Source organism: Cynara cardunculus, unplaced genomic scaffold, assembly GCF_001531365.2.
Source record: "Cynara cardunculus var. scolymus isolate 2C unplaced genomic scaffold, CcrdV1 Un_Scaffold_667, whole genome shotgun sequence".
Lineage (NCBI taxonomy): Eukaryota > Viridiplantae > Streptophyta > Magnoliopsida > Asterales > Asteraceae > Cynara > Cynara cardunculus.
In genome coordinates this window covers 14,079-31,446 of record NW_020200602.1, presented here as the reverse complement: position 1 = coordinate 31,446, position 17,368 = coordinate 14,079, and the positions used below count along the sequence as shown (strand labels likewise).

The window sequence follows — 17,368 nt, the reverse complement described above, 5'->3', positions numbered from 1 at the left end:
TTCACTCTTAAGATCAATTATAATTGAAAATCAACACTGATGAGATGTACCGGATCAATTCCCAAATAAAAAGCGTAAATTCATGGGATGAGGGTGAGATTAAAAATGATCAAAGTTCTAGATTCTTTCTTACGCTTCTCACTTTAACTCTTATTTTAGACTATTTTTTACGCTTCTCACTTTAACTCTTATTCTCACACAATCCTTTGCTAACACTTCTTAAACAAGGGTAATAAGCCTGAACTTATTGGTTCATCATACTGTGCGAAACCCCACATCAAGGAGTAAACTAAAAAGGGATTACTTTTCCATGTTTGGCATTGTTAAGTGGAAAATGCATGTTCCACCCCTACTCATGGAACAAGTTGGGGCAAGATGGAATAAACTTATATTTTACCAATATATCCTCAAAATAGAACTTAATTCTCTTGTAAAACATCAAATATGTCTTTAAATATTTACTTTAATGTCCTCAAAAATTCCATTTTTTTATACATTTTCTATATTTTAGTTATATTATTTAGTTTATTATATATTGATAATAAAAAACATAACCTAGACAAGGTATAAAAATAAAATTTGGAAATTCCATAAACCCATTAAGGGTAAATTAGTCATTTTTACCAGTCTTATGTTGAAGAGTTGTCTTAAGCACAGTACGGAATTTGACATAGCCTAAAAAACAGGTGTTTGCTAATCAGAGAAAATATGAACATAGCCATCCAGTAAAGAACTTGAGCTACAATTTGTGTCATTAGGGATATGAGCATACTAGTTGAAACTAAACCATGGGCATAGCATAGAATCTAACACATCATGGCGTAAAGCATCGCAAAAGCTAACACCACCATATAGCACAAAAAGAGATTGGCAATTGATGGTATTATAAATGTCTGATTTCACTTACATACCTAATAAAGCCGGCCCGTACATTCTGAAGAACCGCAATAGCAACTCTTGATCTTTATATTGCCATCAGAATCATGGACCGTATCCACTGCGTAGTTGTAATGATACGTCAACTCCTGTAGCGGAGGAATATTTTCTGCAGCGAAAAGCATTATATGCGGCATTCTTTTGTCCTCCTGGTCGTAAAGTACATTCTGTGCATACAGATTTGGTGAACAACTGTGGTTAATAAACCTACCCACATTTCCGTAATGTGCTGCATCAATCGTGAATCCACCACCCTCCACTACCTCCCCAGGGCTCGGTTTTGTACAGTCGTTATAGTTCTGTCCGATATCAAATAAGTACTCGTCGTTCCCAGTTCGTTTCTCAGCTTCTGTGTCTTCCAGAAGCTCTCCTATATACTCGCATATAAAACTTCCTGAAGAGATCGAACTCAAAGACCTCACCCCCCACCCTCGTGATTCGGTTTTAAAGATCTCAAGCTCAATTTTCATACCATTCTGTGTAACTCTGTTATAGCAACTAGGAGGACACCTGCAAGACGGGCCACACTCATAAACCAGCGGCTTTGCTTCAACTATCGCACCATTATGGTTGTATGGAATCTCACCGTCATTCTTGAAAGCACACGAGCATCTTTTGTCAGAGCACCGACCAACACAATCACAACCTTTGGGGGGAACAGGGCAATACCAATCTGGATAGATGATCTTTGTAATGTAAGTGAATGAAGGAGGCTTCTCATCGTCAATTGTGTTGATAGCACATATTGGGAACACTTCTTTGCCGCCAGTTATATCATCAACACAAATACCTTCTCGTTTCTCGAATTTCTTGGACTTGACTTCCCTCAATGCAAGCTCGGGTTGTCCTGGAATTCTCTTCAATTCAAACTTATATACCATATTGCCAAGCTGTCCTGGTTCCTGATAGTACTTCTCTACTGTGTATAACCCATCATATATGTATGTTGTGATTGGCCTTGATCTTGAATCTGAAGGTTCGGTAGGCTTGGATTTAGATCCACGGATAACTCGCACTGGAATCTTTGTGAGTATATTGTTCTTCAAAGCTAAATTTCCCTTTTCAAGCTTTTGGTCTTCAACCTTTTTATCTTTTCCAATCCCCCCCGAACCGGAGTACGTTAAGACGTCTGGCTTGCCAAGTTCGTTATCATAACCCCCTGAAGCAACAACACTAACTGCAACAAGTTCTTTGCCTTTCTTAGTATAATCTATGCCTGCCTGAAGAGTCCAGTGAAGACCAACCAAAGCAAGCTCCACTCTGTACTGAAACTCATCTCCAACCTCAACTCCAGGTATGGGTCCCCACGCTTTTTTACCACGATCAGGTGCTCTACCTTTCTCTTGGAGAATTGTTTTTGCCATAAGATCAGTTCGACCTTTTTTTGTTTCTTCGCCGTCCCTTGTTCTTGCTTCTTCCCCCTGCAAAATCTTCCGACATAAAGCATGAAAAAGCCTTAGAGTTTCGCGAACTTTATTTCGGACATCATTGGAACTCTTGGGACCAAAAGGAGGCAGCACCACATCCACATTGTGTGCTCCATGGGAAGTAGGAGGGCCTTCTTCTCCTTGTTCTTCAGTAGCTACAACAAAATCATCGTCATCCCTCACAACCATCTCAAGTGTACCGGTATACGCAACCTTTTTCTCAGAGGAGCTCGACTCTTTTTCTCCATGTTTAGCTTTTCTCTTTGTAGACTTCCTTGGTGTTTTAGTTTTGGAGGCATGCACCTTGGCATTACTGGTTGTAATACCATCCAAGTTGGCTAAATTCTCTTGTTGACTTTCTTGTGGACCACATGATTGAGCCATCAGACACAGCACCACCCTCCTTTTCTCTCCAATAAATCCTACATTGTTGGTATCATCAAACATCCTCTTCTTAAGGCGTTTCTCATGCCCCAGTCTATCAAATTCAGCAATGATATTCTTGATGTCTTTTTGAGGTGATCCGATACTTGGTGTCACTACAATCTCCTGTGTTCCATAATTCTGGACATGCTCATCTTGAAACTCCTCTTCTGAATCTTCACCATGGGCATCAGCTGAACATCTTCCCTCCGAGACTGTATCACGCTTGTAGACCACAATCTCCTGGCACCCTTGACCTGTGACAGATTTGTCACTGTTTTGAGGTATGGTCCTGTTGTTTGGTTCAACCCCAGTAATATCATGTTCAAACTTCAAGATTTTCCCATCTTGCAGGTTTATGTTTGATTGCTCACCACCACCTATAGTTTTTTCTGTTGATATTTCACCTCCAACTTCATCTCCCATGGGAGGCTCATTGCTTAGTTCATCCGTTTGAGTTTTCTGGAGAACATCCACCACCATAGCCTCTGTCAATCTCACATTTTCTGCACCACCCTTATCCTCAGTTCCAAAGCTACTCTTTCCATTAATTCTTTTGCGTTCTTCTTCCGTTGGGTCAGTTGCATTCAAACCACAATAAGGAGGAAAATCCCGAACCGCAGAAACTCTTCTCCGAGGAAATTTGATCTTTGGAGTAGCTTCTTTGATAACACAAACACCATTTTCCATCCCGTGTGTTGGTGACAAAAGCTTTACATCAACCACTGCATTCACGGGGCCATTAACAACCTCCTTTGATACAGCTTGATCCTCTCCATTCTCCAGTTCCTTTTTCACCAAGGTCTCCTCTATCTCCACTATGTGAGGCTCCACAATCAACATTGCCCTTCCATCCTCTGTAGATTTTGACACATCAGGAGGCAAAGATTCAACCTGTGCTGCCGATATCCCAGCAGCATCCTTAGCTCCATTACTATTATTATTAACCAACGTTGAAGATGCATCTGGTTCTTGAGAAACCACATTAACTGGCTGAACAATCGGTCCACACCCTCGTGGAAAACTCCTAACAGCAGACACAGTGCGAGGCTTCCATTTGGAGGGAAGAACAGAATCCCCATTCAAGGAACAACTGCCATTCTCAGTTCGACTTCTCATCACACTCCCATCAGATAAAAATTCATTCGACATCATCACCATTATCAACAGAAAAATAGATCGTTTGATTCCTGGCAACTAACCGATAATCAAACAGATGATTATAAAACAAAAAAAAATCCCCTAAGGTCTAGGGTTACAAAGAGGAAAATTCTATTGTTCACTTTCACATATACATACAACAATAATCGATGAAAATATAAAATTAGTAAACGGTAAATATACTAAACAACAACAATCGAGACGATTTAGAAACGATGCAGTTAGGGCACTGGAAATAAAAGCAACGGTTTGCATAGATAATCGAGATGATAGAATGATAAAAACGTCGAGAAAAACCAAAAGAGGAAAGAAATTACCTTGAGATCTGGAGATGATATCCAGAAGAAACGAAAAGAAGGTTGTGAAAGAAGATATTCAGAATCCCCTTGGCTTGCTTGCTTTGTTCTATGCTGCCATGTTTGTAGGTGGTGAAGCAGCGACACATGTATGGCAGAAAATAACAGTTTTACATCGTATCTCTCTTATATACATACAACATCGTGTATGTATAGTTCATGAGTACGAATTAGTCAAGCGTGGTCTACAATCGTAAATAATTTAATATTGTAATCAATACTACTCCTAATAATATAATATCTCGTTTTAATTGGGGGAGTGCTAATGGCACCCCTTGGTAAGATAAAATAAAATTATAGTTATTTATAAAAGAATCATCTTTACATATATGTTTTAATTAATAAATCATCAAACTTTTAAAAATTGTTTACTTGAATCATTTAAATCTAAAAAAATGCTACATATTTATTAATAATTTATATTAATTAAAATATAATATAAAAATATAACAGAAAAAAACCTTAACATATATGTAAAATATTTATTTATTATTAATATTTATATTAATTAAAATAATATGATTAAATATTATAAAATACATATTAAAATATAACATATATACGATAAAAAATATATATTTATTAATAATTTGTATTAATCAAAATATAATATAAATAAACAGAAAAAAACAAAATAAAAAATTTATATTAAATTAAAATTTCTTTAAAAATAACAATAAAACAAAACATAAAATAAAATAATAATAAAAAACACTAAAAATAATAATGACAACTAGTTTTATGGGTGGTAATGGCAATTGATAGGGGTGTCATTAGTCTCCCCCTTTAATTGAATTGGGCCGGATTCAAAATTTCAACATCTAAAATTGAATCGATTTGTTCTTGGATAACAATTTAAAATCCAATAAAATCGAACTTATCCAATCAATGATATATATAATTATTAACATATTTTGGTAGTTGATTATTATACGTGGTGGTTTCTAATAAATAAACAAAATATATGAATAATTTTTTGAAAATTGTATCAATAAATTTGATGAATTTAATCCGACGAAATGGATGACCAATAATAATATCCAATAAAAGGTTTCAATCATCCTTTTTCAATGTTAATTGGATTAAATCGAATGACAAAATCCAATATCCATTAGATGATTGGACTGGATCCACCTAAATTCATTGGATTTCAACCGATGAATATCGTTTCTTTGCTACATAATATCAATCAACAAGTCTCAAACATGAAACCATAATCATACAACATAAACTTGATCAAATTAATAAAATATGATACGTAAAAGGTGGTCGTATTGGATTTTATAGTACTATTTTAATTGATTCATACCTGATATATGATATAAAAATAATAATAACCTTTATTTATTTATAACGAGAGACATCAAAATTGTGATGTTATTAAGAGGCTTAATCCTTGGATAACCCATCAAAGTAGTTGTTATATTCGTATTTGTTTAATATCTTAATAATAACATATATATATATATATATATATATATATATATGTATAACCCATCCTACATCTACATCTATATCTACATCTACATCTACCAAATGAAATAATAATTTGTTGTCATTTGATATTATGATACTTCTCTACTTGTGCATGACATTTAAAAAAAATATCTACCACTATTCATTAAATTTATTCTCTAGATTAAGTCTTAAAACATATCCATAAAATAATACACTTAGTGCAAAAAATGGATCAGGGTCTTAGATTTGTACTATGACAAACCAATCAATGGTATTATCAACCGTACTAATTCAGTTAGTACCAATTTAGTTGGTTATTGGTACATGGTATTGAAAATCGTCTACCACGGTAATACCATACCGTACCGACTTATATATATATATATACATATGTTTATTAAATAAAAAATCAATTAAGTGAATTTCATTTAATTATTAATGCATTTGGGTTTTTAGAGGAATTTAATCATTTATTAATTTAACATTTTATTTGTTTACTGTTCACTTTAACTCTAGTATATCGGTTACTATTACTCACTTACTAGTTAGGGGATAACACCTCTCATAGCAACCCCAAGTCCCTAACTCGTACCTCAACTTTTGAGATATTGGTACAAAACCGTACCAACATGTACCAATCGAAAAAAGTTAGTACCAAGTAGAGTCGGTTGGTATATGGTATACAATTGGTTCGTACATAGTATTGAGAAAACAACATGGTACCGTACAATGTTCACCCCTAAGATTGATATAAATCGAATAAGGTTTTGGGTCTCATATTTCAAACAAGGACTATGACATAGAGCAACCCTCATACATTGACCTACCAGCTACCGACAACTTATGAGAAGATTGCGTTATACCATGTGCCTTTGTCTCGAAGTCATGCTATCTTCTTCTGCTAATTGCCATGCCTCTTCTATCATGTTATTATATATGGTTCGATTTATGACATATCAAAAGGAATATCTTTTTATTAGTAAATGTATAACGAGCATGTTTAGAGACCTATAAACTCACTGGCCATACATCTTAGAGGATGTCATAGCAAGTAGCTCGAAATGAAAATAAAATAAAAAACATGTTGCAGGTCTTGGAATTGGAATTGGTATTGGTATTGGTATTTTACTTGGACATATTAACTTTCAATGCTTGTATTTATAATCGTAAGTTATAGTTTAAATGAATTATATTACGATGGACAAGTACTCAGAGCCTTAAAGAGTGGGATATGACCATTTAGGCCATTGGGAATTATTTATTTACTTTTAATATTTTTGTGTTCCTATAATAATGTATATTTCTTTTTAATATAAAGTTATCTTGTTGAGTATTATATGTATTATTTCTTTCAATTTAACTACTTATGATGATAAAAATATTTCCTAAATATTAATATATATATTAAAAGCAAAAATAATATATAAATATTAAAAAAGGAGCAATGGGTCGGGCCCTTAATGGGTCTGGGCTTGTCATGCATTATCATAACGATTTACACAACAACAACGACCATATCCATATGTATGAGTATGATCATACGATGTATCCCTATCCTCCTCATTCATTTTTAATTATTGTATTTTCATTATTTGCATATATAATTAATAAAATACACAACCCCACATAGTGATATAGGATGTACAAAATATTTTAGACAACTATCAGATTGGAATTGCTATTATGCTAATAAGTGTTCCATAAAACTAACATCGAAATATATTCTAAGTGGATTAATTGGTTTTTTCATGCTTTTATAAGGTTTATGATTTTCTTCTTTCCTTTATCGTAGTCATCATAGCCGCATATCCTTGAGTAGGTTTAGTAAATTCTATTCTTAAAAGAATTCATCTACTAGTACTAGGGATATCATTAACATCAGGTATCCATTTTTATTGCTTTGTTTTTGGTTTTATGCTTACAAAATTACCATTCATCTTCACATCTCTTATTTGTGTTATTAGATTATCTATATTTCAATGTATTTATATTTAAAAAATATATAGTAAATATGTTTTCTATTATTACAAAATAGTTAATTTAAGAATATTTTTATATTTTAAGATAAAAATGACCATTAAAATACAAAAACAATGCAATAATGATTATATTAGTCTTTGTTTTTATGTAAAACAGAATGTCGTTTTTTAATTGAAAAATCTATATACGTCATTTATATAAGAAAATATCAATTCATAATTAAACAATTTAAAATAGGATCCTTTAAATGTTGTTTGAAAGTATATCAGAATTGTATGTTAAGAAAACCATCAAGTTTAAAGTCATTTTAGCAATTGTGTTATTATTTATAATTTTGTTATTCTATAGGGTGCATATGAAACATCTTTATAAATACAGGGGGCTAAATAAAATATTTTCTTTATATGAAACTATATAAAGGCGGGAAAGTACTTGTTCCTAAGAACAAAAGCGAACCAAAATTGGCGGGAAAACTGATCTTCAAAAAAAGATAACGAGGAGGATTAATCGGAAACGAACGGTCGACGCCGATGAACCGTTTTCTTCTCCGACCATACCTAACTGGAATCATAATCATCTCTCTGCCCGACAGCTTACCAAACTCCTAAGGCGCTTATTCATAGAATTCCAGCGGTGACGGCCAAATCCCGTTATTCCGCCACCAAAACGGAAGCTGTTCATCGGAAAATAGACGGTGGTGGCGCTGGGGAAGAAAAGGCAATGGCGGGTGGATGATGTTTCGGATAATCTTGGGATTTCAGAAGAGAGAGTCCTAGAGGCTTTTTGGAAGATAATGTCATCGAGATCCAAAATAAGAAATGGGAGCATAAGCTTCTGAATGGGGTTAACCAATTCGCCAATGGAGAATACATATAAGGTGTATGTGAAAATGTCTGAGAGAGAACAACAGGGATGGCATGAGCTCTAGATAGTTTGATCAAACTCAAAAAAGCACATGGATGATATCAGTAAGTTAAGTATGCGAGAGTGATCATATGAAACAAAAGGATCTTATCAATGTCTCAGACCAGATTTGAATATATTGATGGGGGAGTTAGAAGGTGGTGGTGGTGGTGGTGCTAAGAATGGGTGGAGATTTCAGGTTTGCTTAGTTGGTACTTGGTAGCCACCAGAAGGTTTTCAAGATTCAAGCTTGCATCTCAAGAACTGGTAAAAGGTGGTGATAGTGGTTGCCATAATGCTATCTTGTTCAAGAACTTATAACATCTTTTGGCAGGTGACATTTGGTGATATCTGTCTTTCTATCAGTTAAAATATAGATAAAAAGTTGTAATCTTTAGCATATAAATGGCACAGAGAAAGTGGGTAAAATGCCATTAGCAGATTGTGTTTACAAAAGAGCTAATCTTGGAACAACCCTTTTGCGATTCTTCTTGATCTTTGATAATGGTATGTTGGTAGTAATTACCTATTATGATGTTAGTTTCATAAGTAATCATGATGTCTGATTTATTGACCATCATGGGTTCTAGTCTTATTATGATGTTAGTGCTTCTCGATCTTTTGAATTACCGAATTTATGAATTACCGGAACTCTTTTCCATGTTCGGTCTACAGAGGCTTCGGGCCAGCCATCCATCCAAAGTGGTTGATAGTTCCTAACCACAAATTGTGACGTCCACAAACCCAAACCCATCACGTGGTCCCTTGTAATAAAAATCATAAATATATCTTTCGTGCACGATATGTAAAAAAGAGAAGAATTAAATAATATAAACCACTATGTAATGATTTGACATCACAACAATGAAAACATTATCAAAACAAGAATACCATTTGAGTTTCTTGATTAGCTTTTGCCATATATAATATATAAATATATATAGGGATATGTATAGGTCAAATATTGTTTCATATGTTGGTGTAAAAGCTATTTGTTGAGTAAAGTTGTCCATCCATTGGGTTTGGGTTTGGGTTGGGTAATAGAAAATGCACATAATGCGTGTTTTTGGTGTTGTCTTCTCTTTTATCACACATGTATGGTCGTAGGTAAAGATCTCATCACTATCAATCAACCAAGATAGCAGCACTACCATTCAAACCTAATTCACATGCTTCCCACATCCAAATATGCCTTCTTTCTTTCTGCCTTACTTATTTCTGAATTCCGATTACAATAAAGTTATTAGCTCGGACCGAATCATCTTTAAATTTTGTCTTTTAGAGTATAAGTCGAAAACCTGCAGCATCTTAATTAAAAGATATCGCAAGATTATTATCACCACTAAGATAAGATAACCAACGGTTTGGCTCATGATCAAATCATCAAGACGATTGTTCCCACCTGATGCCTTCTACTTTTATTTCACAAATTGGTTATCATCAAGATTGGCTAAGAACCAAAACAATTAAAGTAGGTGTATATGCCGAGCATTAGAAAACAACATTAGCATAACCACTCCACAATATTTAGGCATAACCTAAACATGACTAAAATACAAAAAGCAAACAACAGAAACACATTCTAACTACTAAAAATGTAACACGTCTATTAAATCCAATCCACACATTATTAATATAAAAGACAAAACCCCAGAACCCCTGACCAAACAAACCAAACTAAATCAGTATATTCGGATAGAACCAATATATCCCACTAGAAAAAGTAAGGTCTAAAGATGGAACGCAAGCGGACATGTCCTCTACCCCAAATGACCGGCTAATTTCCAAGATTGAGAATGATTGGAATTAGGAGTTGTGGTTATTCTTTAACATTTGTAACTTGAAAAGTTAGCTCCAATTTGCATTAAAAATCTCTAGGGATTGGATTACCAGCTCTTGCAATTCTGAGCTTTTTATATTACAATCTTTTGTCAGCAAATACAAAAAGAACCCAACCATGCCTATAAACAAGTCAAAAAAGCAACCATCAACCCTTAGTTTGCAGACTTAATGCTTGGGATTCAAGAACCCAAACCATAAGGTCCTTTGCAAAATGTAACACCCCAACAAAGTTTACAATGGTCTGGGATAGCTTATCATCATAGTAAAACAGTCACCTAGATAACCCCTAGAGATTCTGTCTAGTTTGTCAGCGCCCAACAAAGTTTTGATATATCGAGCTACTACAAGTGCTTGCTTGGGCTGCTGGAAAGCTCAAAGTTGGCCGGAGAAGTTCCGCCTGAGGGAATGAGTTGTTTGAAGGCACGTCTAGCAAGAGATCTTGATCACAACTTTCATCTGCATATCTCAATGAATCAAGCATCAGGGAGCTATTGTCAGGAGGCAAGGCGAATAGACTTCTCGGACTGAATCCAGGGCCATCGTTGTCTGTAACCTCCTTGTGCTCATAGTTTGTCTTCATTGATGTTCTCTTAGGGCTTTTCATTGCTGTTTTTGGTCCTGAAAGTTCCAATAGTTAAATAATTTACCCTTCTTTTCTTTAAAGATAGAATAAAACAGTCATTTTGCACCAAAGCTCCGTATTTTTGCTAACCAAAATGAATTTCAAGAATAGAAGACCAACCTGTATAGGCTTGAAATTGCGCATCACGCGATCTCTTTAACTTTACTGAATGGCCAGGTGTCATGGCATTACGTACTCCACCAACTACAGACCCTCCGCCATCATATTTACATTTTGTATCCTACAATCCGAGACAGAACATAAAAAGATCCTGAAATTAGTGTACATTCGTTCAAAAGATATAATTTTGACAATACGGGCATTTTCTTTTTGTTCAAATTCAAACCTGGAGCAGATTATATTTCTCTACCCAGTCAGATTTTGTCACATTACAAAGAGCAAGCTTCTTCAATGTTCTACATCCTTCGTTTTTCACCACCGGAAAGGAGAGATCAAACACCCCTTCAGCAAGAAGTTTCTGGAAGGAGGATAGGTTCTCCATAAACTGAGGGCTATCAAACATGCTTTTGAGGCTGTAGATTTGAGAATAAACGCTTATTACACTCATTTACATGAACTTAAGCATAAATGTATAACGATTCATTGTTATTACCAACGTGACTAGAACCCTAAGGGTCACACACTAAGGCAGAGAGGAAGATGCAGATTTATCTTTATCACGAGCAAGGTAAGAAAAGTATTACAAGAAAAGATGCAAACCTATTGTAGAGTTGAGCATTGTCGACAAGAGGTAAATACTTAAGTAGTTGTTGTTGTTCATCCTTTGTCATATGACTTGCAAACTCTTCAAAGTTGATAACATCCTGTAATTAAGAAGTTAAAGTTCCCATGAGTACAATAGCCAAGGGTAAGTACGTAAATATTACGTTATATTGGGTGAAGATTATAACTTTCACATCACCTTCATATGTGAATATTGTCACCTGCACACAATATAAATATACCTTCACTTTTTCTCACATTATTACGAAAAAGGATTGTTGTCACCGGAACCAAACCTCATTTCCCAGAAAATGTAATACCGTATACAACATTCTACGTTTCCCAATCTTTAAATCAACCTAAATAATTTAACCATAAGAGGAACTCATCTTACTTTAAGATCTATATGGCACAGTGGTGAATTATGGTTCATGAGTATCTGTAACTTCTCGTCATTATCCCTGTAATTAATAACAAAATGATGTGAATTGATTGATAGAAATTTTGAAAAATCACACTTAATCCACAAAACATGTGCTCTAATTGACTAAAAGATTGTATTAAATCTATAGATGGTCAAGTATGCATGTGATTGATGTTTATGTATATACCTGTTCATATGGTCTTGATTCATGGGCTTCTTGGATGTGTCAATCCGCCTGCTCGAAAAGTTGCCACCCTTGTTGGCATTATATACAGGAAGGGTAGTCAACCGTGAATAAGCCTCATTTTTTGTATCAACAGAAAGAGAACTTGCTTCAGATTCCTCTTCTCGAGCCATTGAGTTGGGATGGCGCATAAGTACACTCCCATGTCCTATCTCGACTGAAACCATTGGTGTGTCACTTTCAAAAATCAAATCCTCCTCTGAAGATCCCGAAAAATACGACTGTTGTTCATGTAAGATGGTATGTAAATCTTTGGTAAGCTTCTCAACAGGAGATTGCTTTAGCCGGTTAACACATGTCCTCTTCCTTGAAGGTACCAACGTATCCCACACAACAGATGATTGGGCTGGACCTGAAAAAGGTAAAGGACAACGATATCTTAGTTCTATTGTTGCTTTAAAGTCACTTGAACATAAAGCAAGTCCTCCCTCCATCCCAAAATAAATGTCACACAATGAAAAAGGCATACATTTTTAGAAATGTGTAAACATTACGCTTTTTAATTGACTAAATGACGGTTTTACCCTTAATAATAGTGGGTGTAATGAACTTCTCCATCTCATAATCAAGGGTAGAATTGGAAAATTTGGAAGTGAGACTCATTTTGGAACAAACTAAAATAGAAATATGACCACTTATTTCGGGAAGGAGGGAGTATTTGTCATTCGGAAACTCCACCTCCTCAAGGGAATTCTAATCATGATAAGGTTTAAGGTACCGTCTATGAAACCACCAAGAGTATATACACATGTATCAAGTGGTTTATGGCTACTATAGGATACAATAGAATTGTAGAATATCTAGGAGAAAACTAGAAATCCTTAGACCTCCAAAGAGTTTTCTAGAGAACGCTAGAGCCAACCTTGGTGAATGATAGTCATGCTACTTACGGCTGTTTGGTTGGTTTTACATTAAGTCCTGTATGGATTAATCTGTCTGTATAGATTGAGAATGTTTTTGTTTGGGAGGGTTTTTTTATAGATGGAATGAGCGTGTTTTTTAATTGGGAAAAACTTGGCTTTCTGCATAAAGCTCCCCCTTAGAAGCTTACTGAATAAGTCACTTTCTATATCACTAAGTCACTACCAAACGGTCATGAGTCATGTGTAACTGACCGAATAAGTTGTGAATCACATTAAGCTTATTAAGCTCTTAACAAACAAACTCTTAAGTAAGTGCATATTGAATGCCACTAAGGGACCGTTTACTTAAAGAATTGGGTGTGATTATGCTTACTAGATCTACATGGCTTGAGCTTAACTATAATCTTTAGGACCCAAAGAAATTCGTGATTCAAAGGGTGAATTCGATGGTTTTGTTTAGCAAGTCTCATCATCCAATCAGCAAAACGTTACTTATAGCAAAAATCCACTCTTATAAGAACAAAAGACCACAACCTTTTCGTATTTTATTTAGCCACAAAGGCTATGCAAGACAAAACTACAAATCTTGCAAGTGAAAACTCACAGTTTCGCTAGTAACAAACCTGTCAAATCACTAGCATCTGCGCTGCCAAGCTGCATATAGCCATCAGAGTTAGATATAGCAGAGCCAGAACTTGATCTATTGCTTGTATCTTCATCAAACCCTTTGCGAAACCCTTGGTTATGGTGGTCATGGGCAAGCCCGCCACCAAAACCACCACCACCAAGCATGATGCTACCACTGCCACCTACTACATTGTCATAATTCTGTTTTCTTTTCAGTAATTTTGCCTCTTTATTCTTAATGGATATGGTTTTCACTCTTGAAACTCGATGGTCCTCAAAATCATCAGGCTCGGATCTAGCATGAAGAGGGGTGTAGTTTACAAGTGATCCTTTAGTTCTCCATCGTGATCCACACGCATTGCACAATATAGGCTTATCTGGAGGCCCGTTTCGCCAAAGAGGGGTGCCTGTAATTTTCCGAAGGTGTCAAAAAAGAACTAAACTAGTTTCTAAAGAACAAGAAAGGTAAATTGGTCCTAATGATCAAGAACCAAAAGGTTTTAAAGGATTTTATGGATTTAATTAAAATCATATTGCATACTCATAGAGGGAATGTGCATTAGGAAACGAATACCGAATGCATTTAACAAATATAAAACTTCACTATGAATGTTTCTTAAGTAGTTCGAATGTTGGAGAACAAATTCCATTTGTATAGCAACTTCAGAAGAGATTGGTGAATGACATGTTTGATCATTCATTAAACTTTAAAAGAATTCAAGAACAACATGAATGTGAAAGAGCTAGCAACAGGAATACAGAAGGAAGAGTTGTTTGATGTCAACTATGAAGCAAATTCACAGGCAAAATATCGAAAAGGTTGAGTGCACCCAATTCAATTGCTATTGACTTAGAATTTGAAGCTAAACCAAGCAACAAAAGCATTGATTAAACCAGAAGGCATTAAGAGAGAGGCTACTCTGTATTTGATAAAGTTTAATCATCAAATTCTGAAGAAAAAAATCAAACTCAAATTCCTAACATTCCTTGTGTTCTACATGAAGAAGGCAATCCAAAGCTACCAGATACTTCAATAATTAATCTTATGTCAAGATATTATATTAAAAATCTCAGAAACAGACAATAATCAACACAAGAATCATATATTTGTCAATAATTGTTTCAAAAAATTTCCAGGTAATTTCCTACAATTATAGACCAAACCAGCATATGGGTATTGTCAAGCATGATCTCCAAAACTAATCTGGACACAGTAAAGAAAATAGCAACAAAAAGAACCCCATTTTATTTAGTAAATCAAAAATCCCAACATGAAAATAACCAATTCCCCCAAATAAAATAAAAACTCACTTGTAACACCACAGTGATAGCAAGGTCCTTGCTTTCCCATCTCTGAACAATTTGTTTTTTCTCTTAAATTTTTCTAAATTAAAAAAGTTCCCAAATATATTTTAGAGAAAATGAACTATTCCCTGCACAGAAAAGTCATGTTTTCCAGACACAAAAAAAAAAAATTAAAACCCAGAAATATTATTACAAAATCCAACTGGGTATGGAAGAGTTGTTTAAAAAGAAAGATTTCAAGAGATCCCCAGAAATAAAAATAAAAAACCCTGAAGAAAAATGGCTTAATTTCTTCAAAAACCCACACAAAGTTGAGCAAATTATTGGGAAAAAAGAGGAATTTAAAGAGAAATTAGAGGAGTTTTAGATGGGTTGTTGTTGTTTCATAAGAACATGAGCATCTGCCCAAAATAATCCAATGGAAGAAGAAAAAGAAAAGACTTGTGGGAAGGAATCTAATAAATGGTTGGGAAAGGAAGATGAAAATGGCGAGAGAGAGAGAGAGAGAAGGAAAGAAAGAGAAGTTGTGTTTTGTGCGTATGACCCTCACTTCTTCTTCTTCTTGTATTGTATACGAAGTAAATGTTTCAGCTTTCTTTTTCTTTTGGTTTAATTCAATTTTTATTTTTATTTTAATTTTTTTAATCTTTATAAATTTTTAATTAATTTATGTTAACACCCATAATTGAGATTAGATGAAAATAATGTTGACTTTTCTATGTTTTGTTTAACATTCCCAAATCATAAAACAAATGGATTCTCAATATTTTTAAATTATCTTCAAGAATTATAAATACCCATTAAATAATTGATCTTATTATATATTATTATTATTATTATTATTATTATTATTATTATTATTATTATTATTATTTTGTTTATGACCAAGAGATGTATCACAATTCACACCTTTTATTCATAAAATATCCCACATTAATACCCAAGATTTAAGTTAATATGTTTCAAATTAGAAATTTTAATAATAATATTTTTATGTATAAATAAAGTTACGTATGGCCATTGTCTATATGTGAACTAATTAATGACCTATACTTATTAAATTAACTCATTCAATCAAAACGTATACATAAAAAAATGACACACTTCATACATTATATACATATCGTAATCAAAAACGTCGTCTTTGTTTAAAAAATTAACATATGATTTAACACATAGTTTATAAAAGTATTTATAGTTGATCCAAAATCTATAATACCTCTCCGATCATGTTCGTTGACCATGAACTAACTTATTTTTTGAGGTTATTGGAAAAAAAAAATTGTTTGATTAACCTTAGTTTATAAAACTATTTCATGTAAATTTTCAAAAAAAATTCAGTGTTTTTTTAAACTTTTTTCAATTATGTGTAATGTAATTTTCTAATTATTTTTCAGTATTTCACTTGAGTTGTAAAAAAAACGTGATATTTTACTTTTTGGTAAATTTTAAAAAGTTATATTTTCCAAGTGATATAAACTAAAGGATACCCAAAAATAAAATATCACATTCTTAACAACTCCGAATGAAATAAAAATTTACATTTTTCCATACCAATAAGTTGTTTATTTGTCTCATAAAAGTCATGAATGGTTCTTAATTTACGACATAACATACTAATGAAAGGGTAGTTTAGACAATTCATCACAAATGAAAACAGCTTATATTAACCAAATGCTTAATTTAATATTGTGTGTTTTAAAATTTCAGATGATATTTAATCGAGCTTCAAAAGTCAAAAAAAATAAAATAAAGAAGATAGTAATATTTACAAAAAACCTAACTTTTCTAGGTGCCATGCTTCAATAATTAACTCCAACTTAAATGCTTTGTCGTGTAATTTTTTATTTTAAAATACATATAAACGTTTTTTTTCAAAATACATCGTATGATTTAATATCTATATATTTATAAAACACATAAAATATCTCATAAATTGCTCAAGTAAAATGGTAAAAAAAAAATATATTCCCTATCTTATTTATAATAAAAAAATACATCAATAGAAATATTATTACAAAAAGTTATATAAAAATTATTTTTTTTAACTTTTTATTACTTTTAAATAACAAAT

General features: G+C 33.6%; 2 protein-coding genes across 2 annotated transcripts; both read right to left on the bottom strand.

The window, feature by feature from the left end:
- Positions 1-734: 734 nt before the first annotated feature.
- LOC112501907 (histone-lysine N-methyltransferase, H3 lysine-9 specific SUVH4-like) lies at positions 735-4,350 on the bottom strand. The gene is made up of 2 exons (XM_025105676.1): positions 4,265-4,350; positions 735-3,976 (listed from the first exon to the last, which is right to left on the bottom strand). Exon 2 carries the CDS (start codon positions 3,945-3,947, stop codon positions 912-914), a length of 3,036 nt encoding a protein of 1,011 aa, XP_024961444.1. The 5' UTR covers positions 3,948-3,976; positions 4,265-4,350; the 3' UTR covers positions 735-911.
- A 6,156-nt stretch (positions 4,351-10,506) lies between these two features.
- On the bottom strand, positions 10,507-15,840 carry LOC112501889 (GATA transcription factor 26-like). Its single transcript, XM_025105653.1, has 8 exons — positions 15,301-15,840; positions 13,986-14,396; positions 12,443-12,851; positions 12,226-12,292; positions 11,829-11,932; positions 11,455-11,641; positions 11,229-11,349; positions 10,507-11,104 (listed from the first exon to the last, which is right to left on the bottom strand). The coding sequence occupies exons 1-8, from the start codon at positions 15,338-15,340 to the stop codon at positions 10,794-10,796; spliced, it is 1,650 nt and encodes a 549-aa protein (XP_024961421.1). The 5' UTR covers positions 15,341-15,840; the 3' UTR covers positions 10,507-10,793.
- Positions 15,841-17,368: the final 1,528 nt, after the last annotated feature.

Bases quoted from the DNA above. Each gene is read 5' to 3' on its own strand.
- LOC112501907 (XM_025105676.1), bottom strand. From the start codon at position 3,947: ATGGTGATGATGTCGAATGAATTTTTATCTGATGGGAGTGTGATGAGA.
- LOC112501889 (XM_025105653.1), bottom strand. From the start codon at position 15,340: ATGGGAAAGCAAGGACCTTGCTATCACTGTGGTGTTACAA. The intron at 14,397-15,300 runs GTGAGTTTTTAT...GGAAAATTACAG, and splicing joins CTATCACTGTGGTGTTACAA to GCACCCCTCTTTGGCGAAAC. The intron at 11,933-12,225 runs GTAAGATGAGTT...TCTTAATTACAG, and splicing joins TGTGCCATATAGATCTTAAA to GATGTTATCAACTTTGAAGA.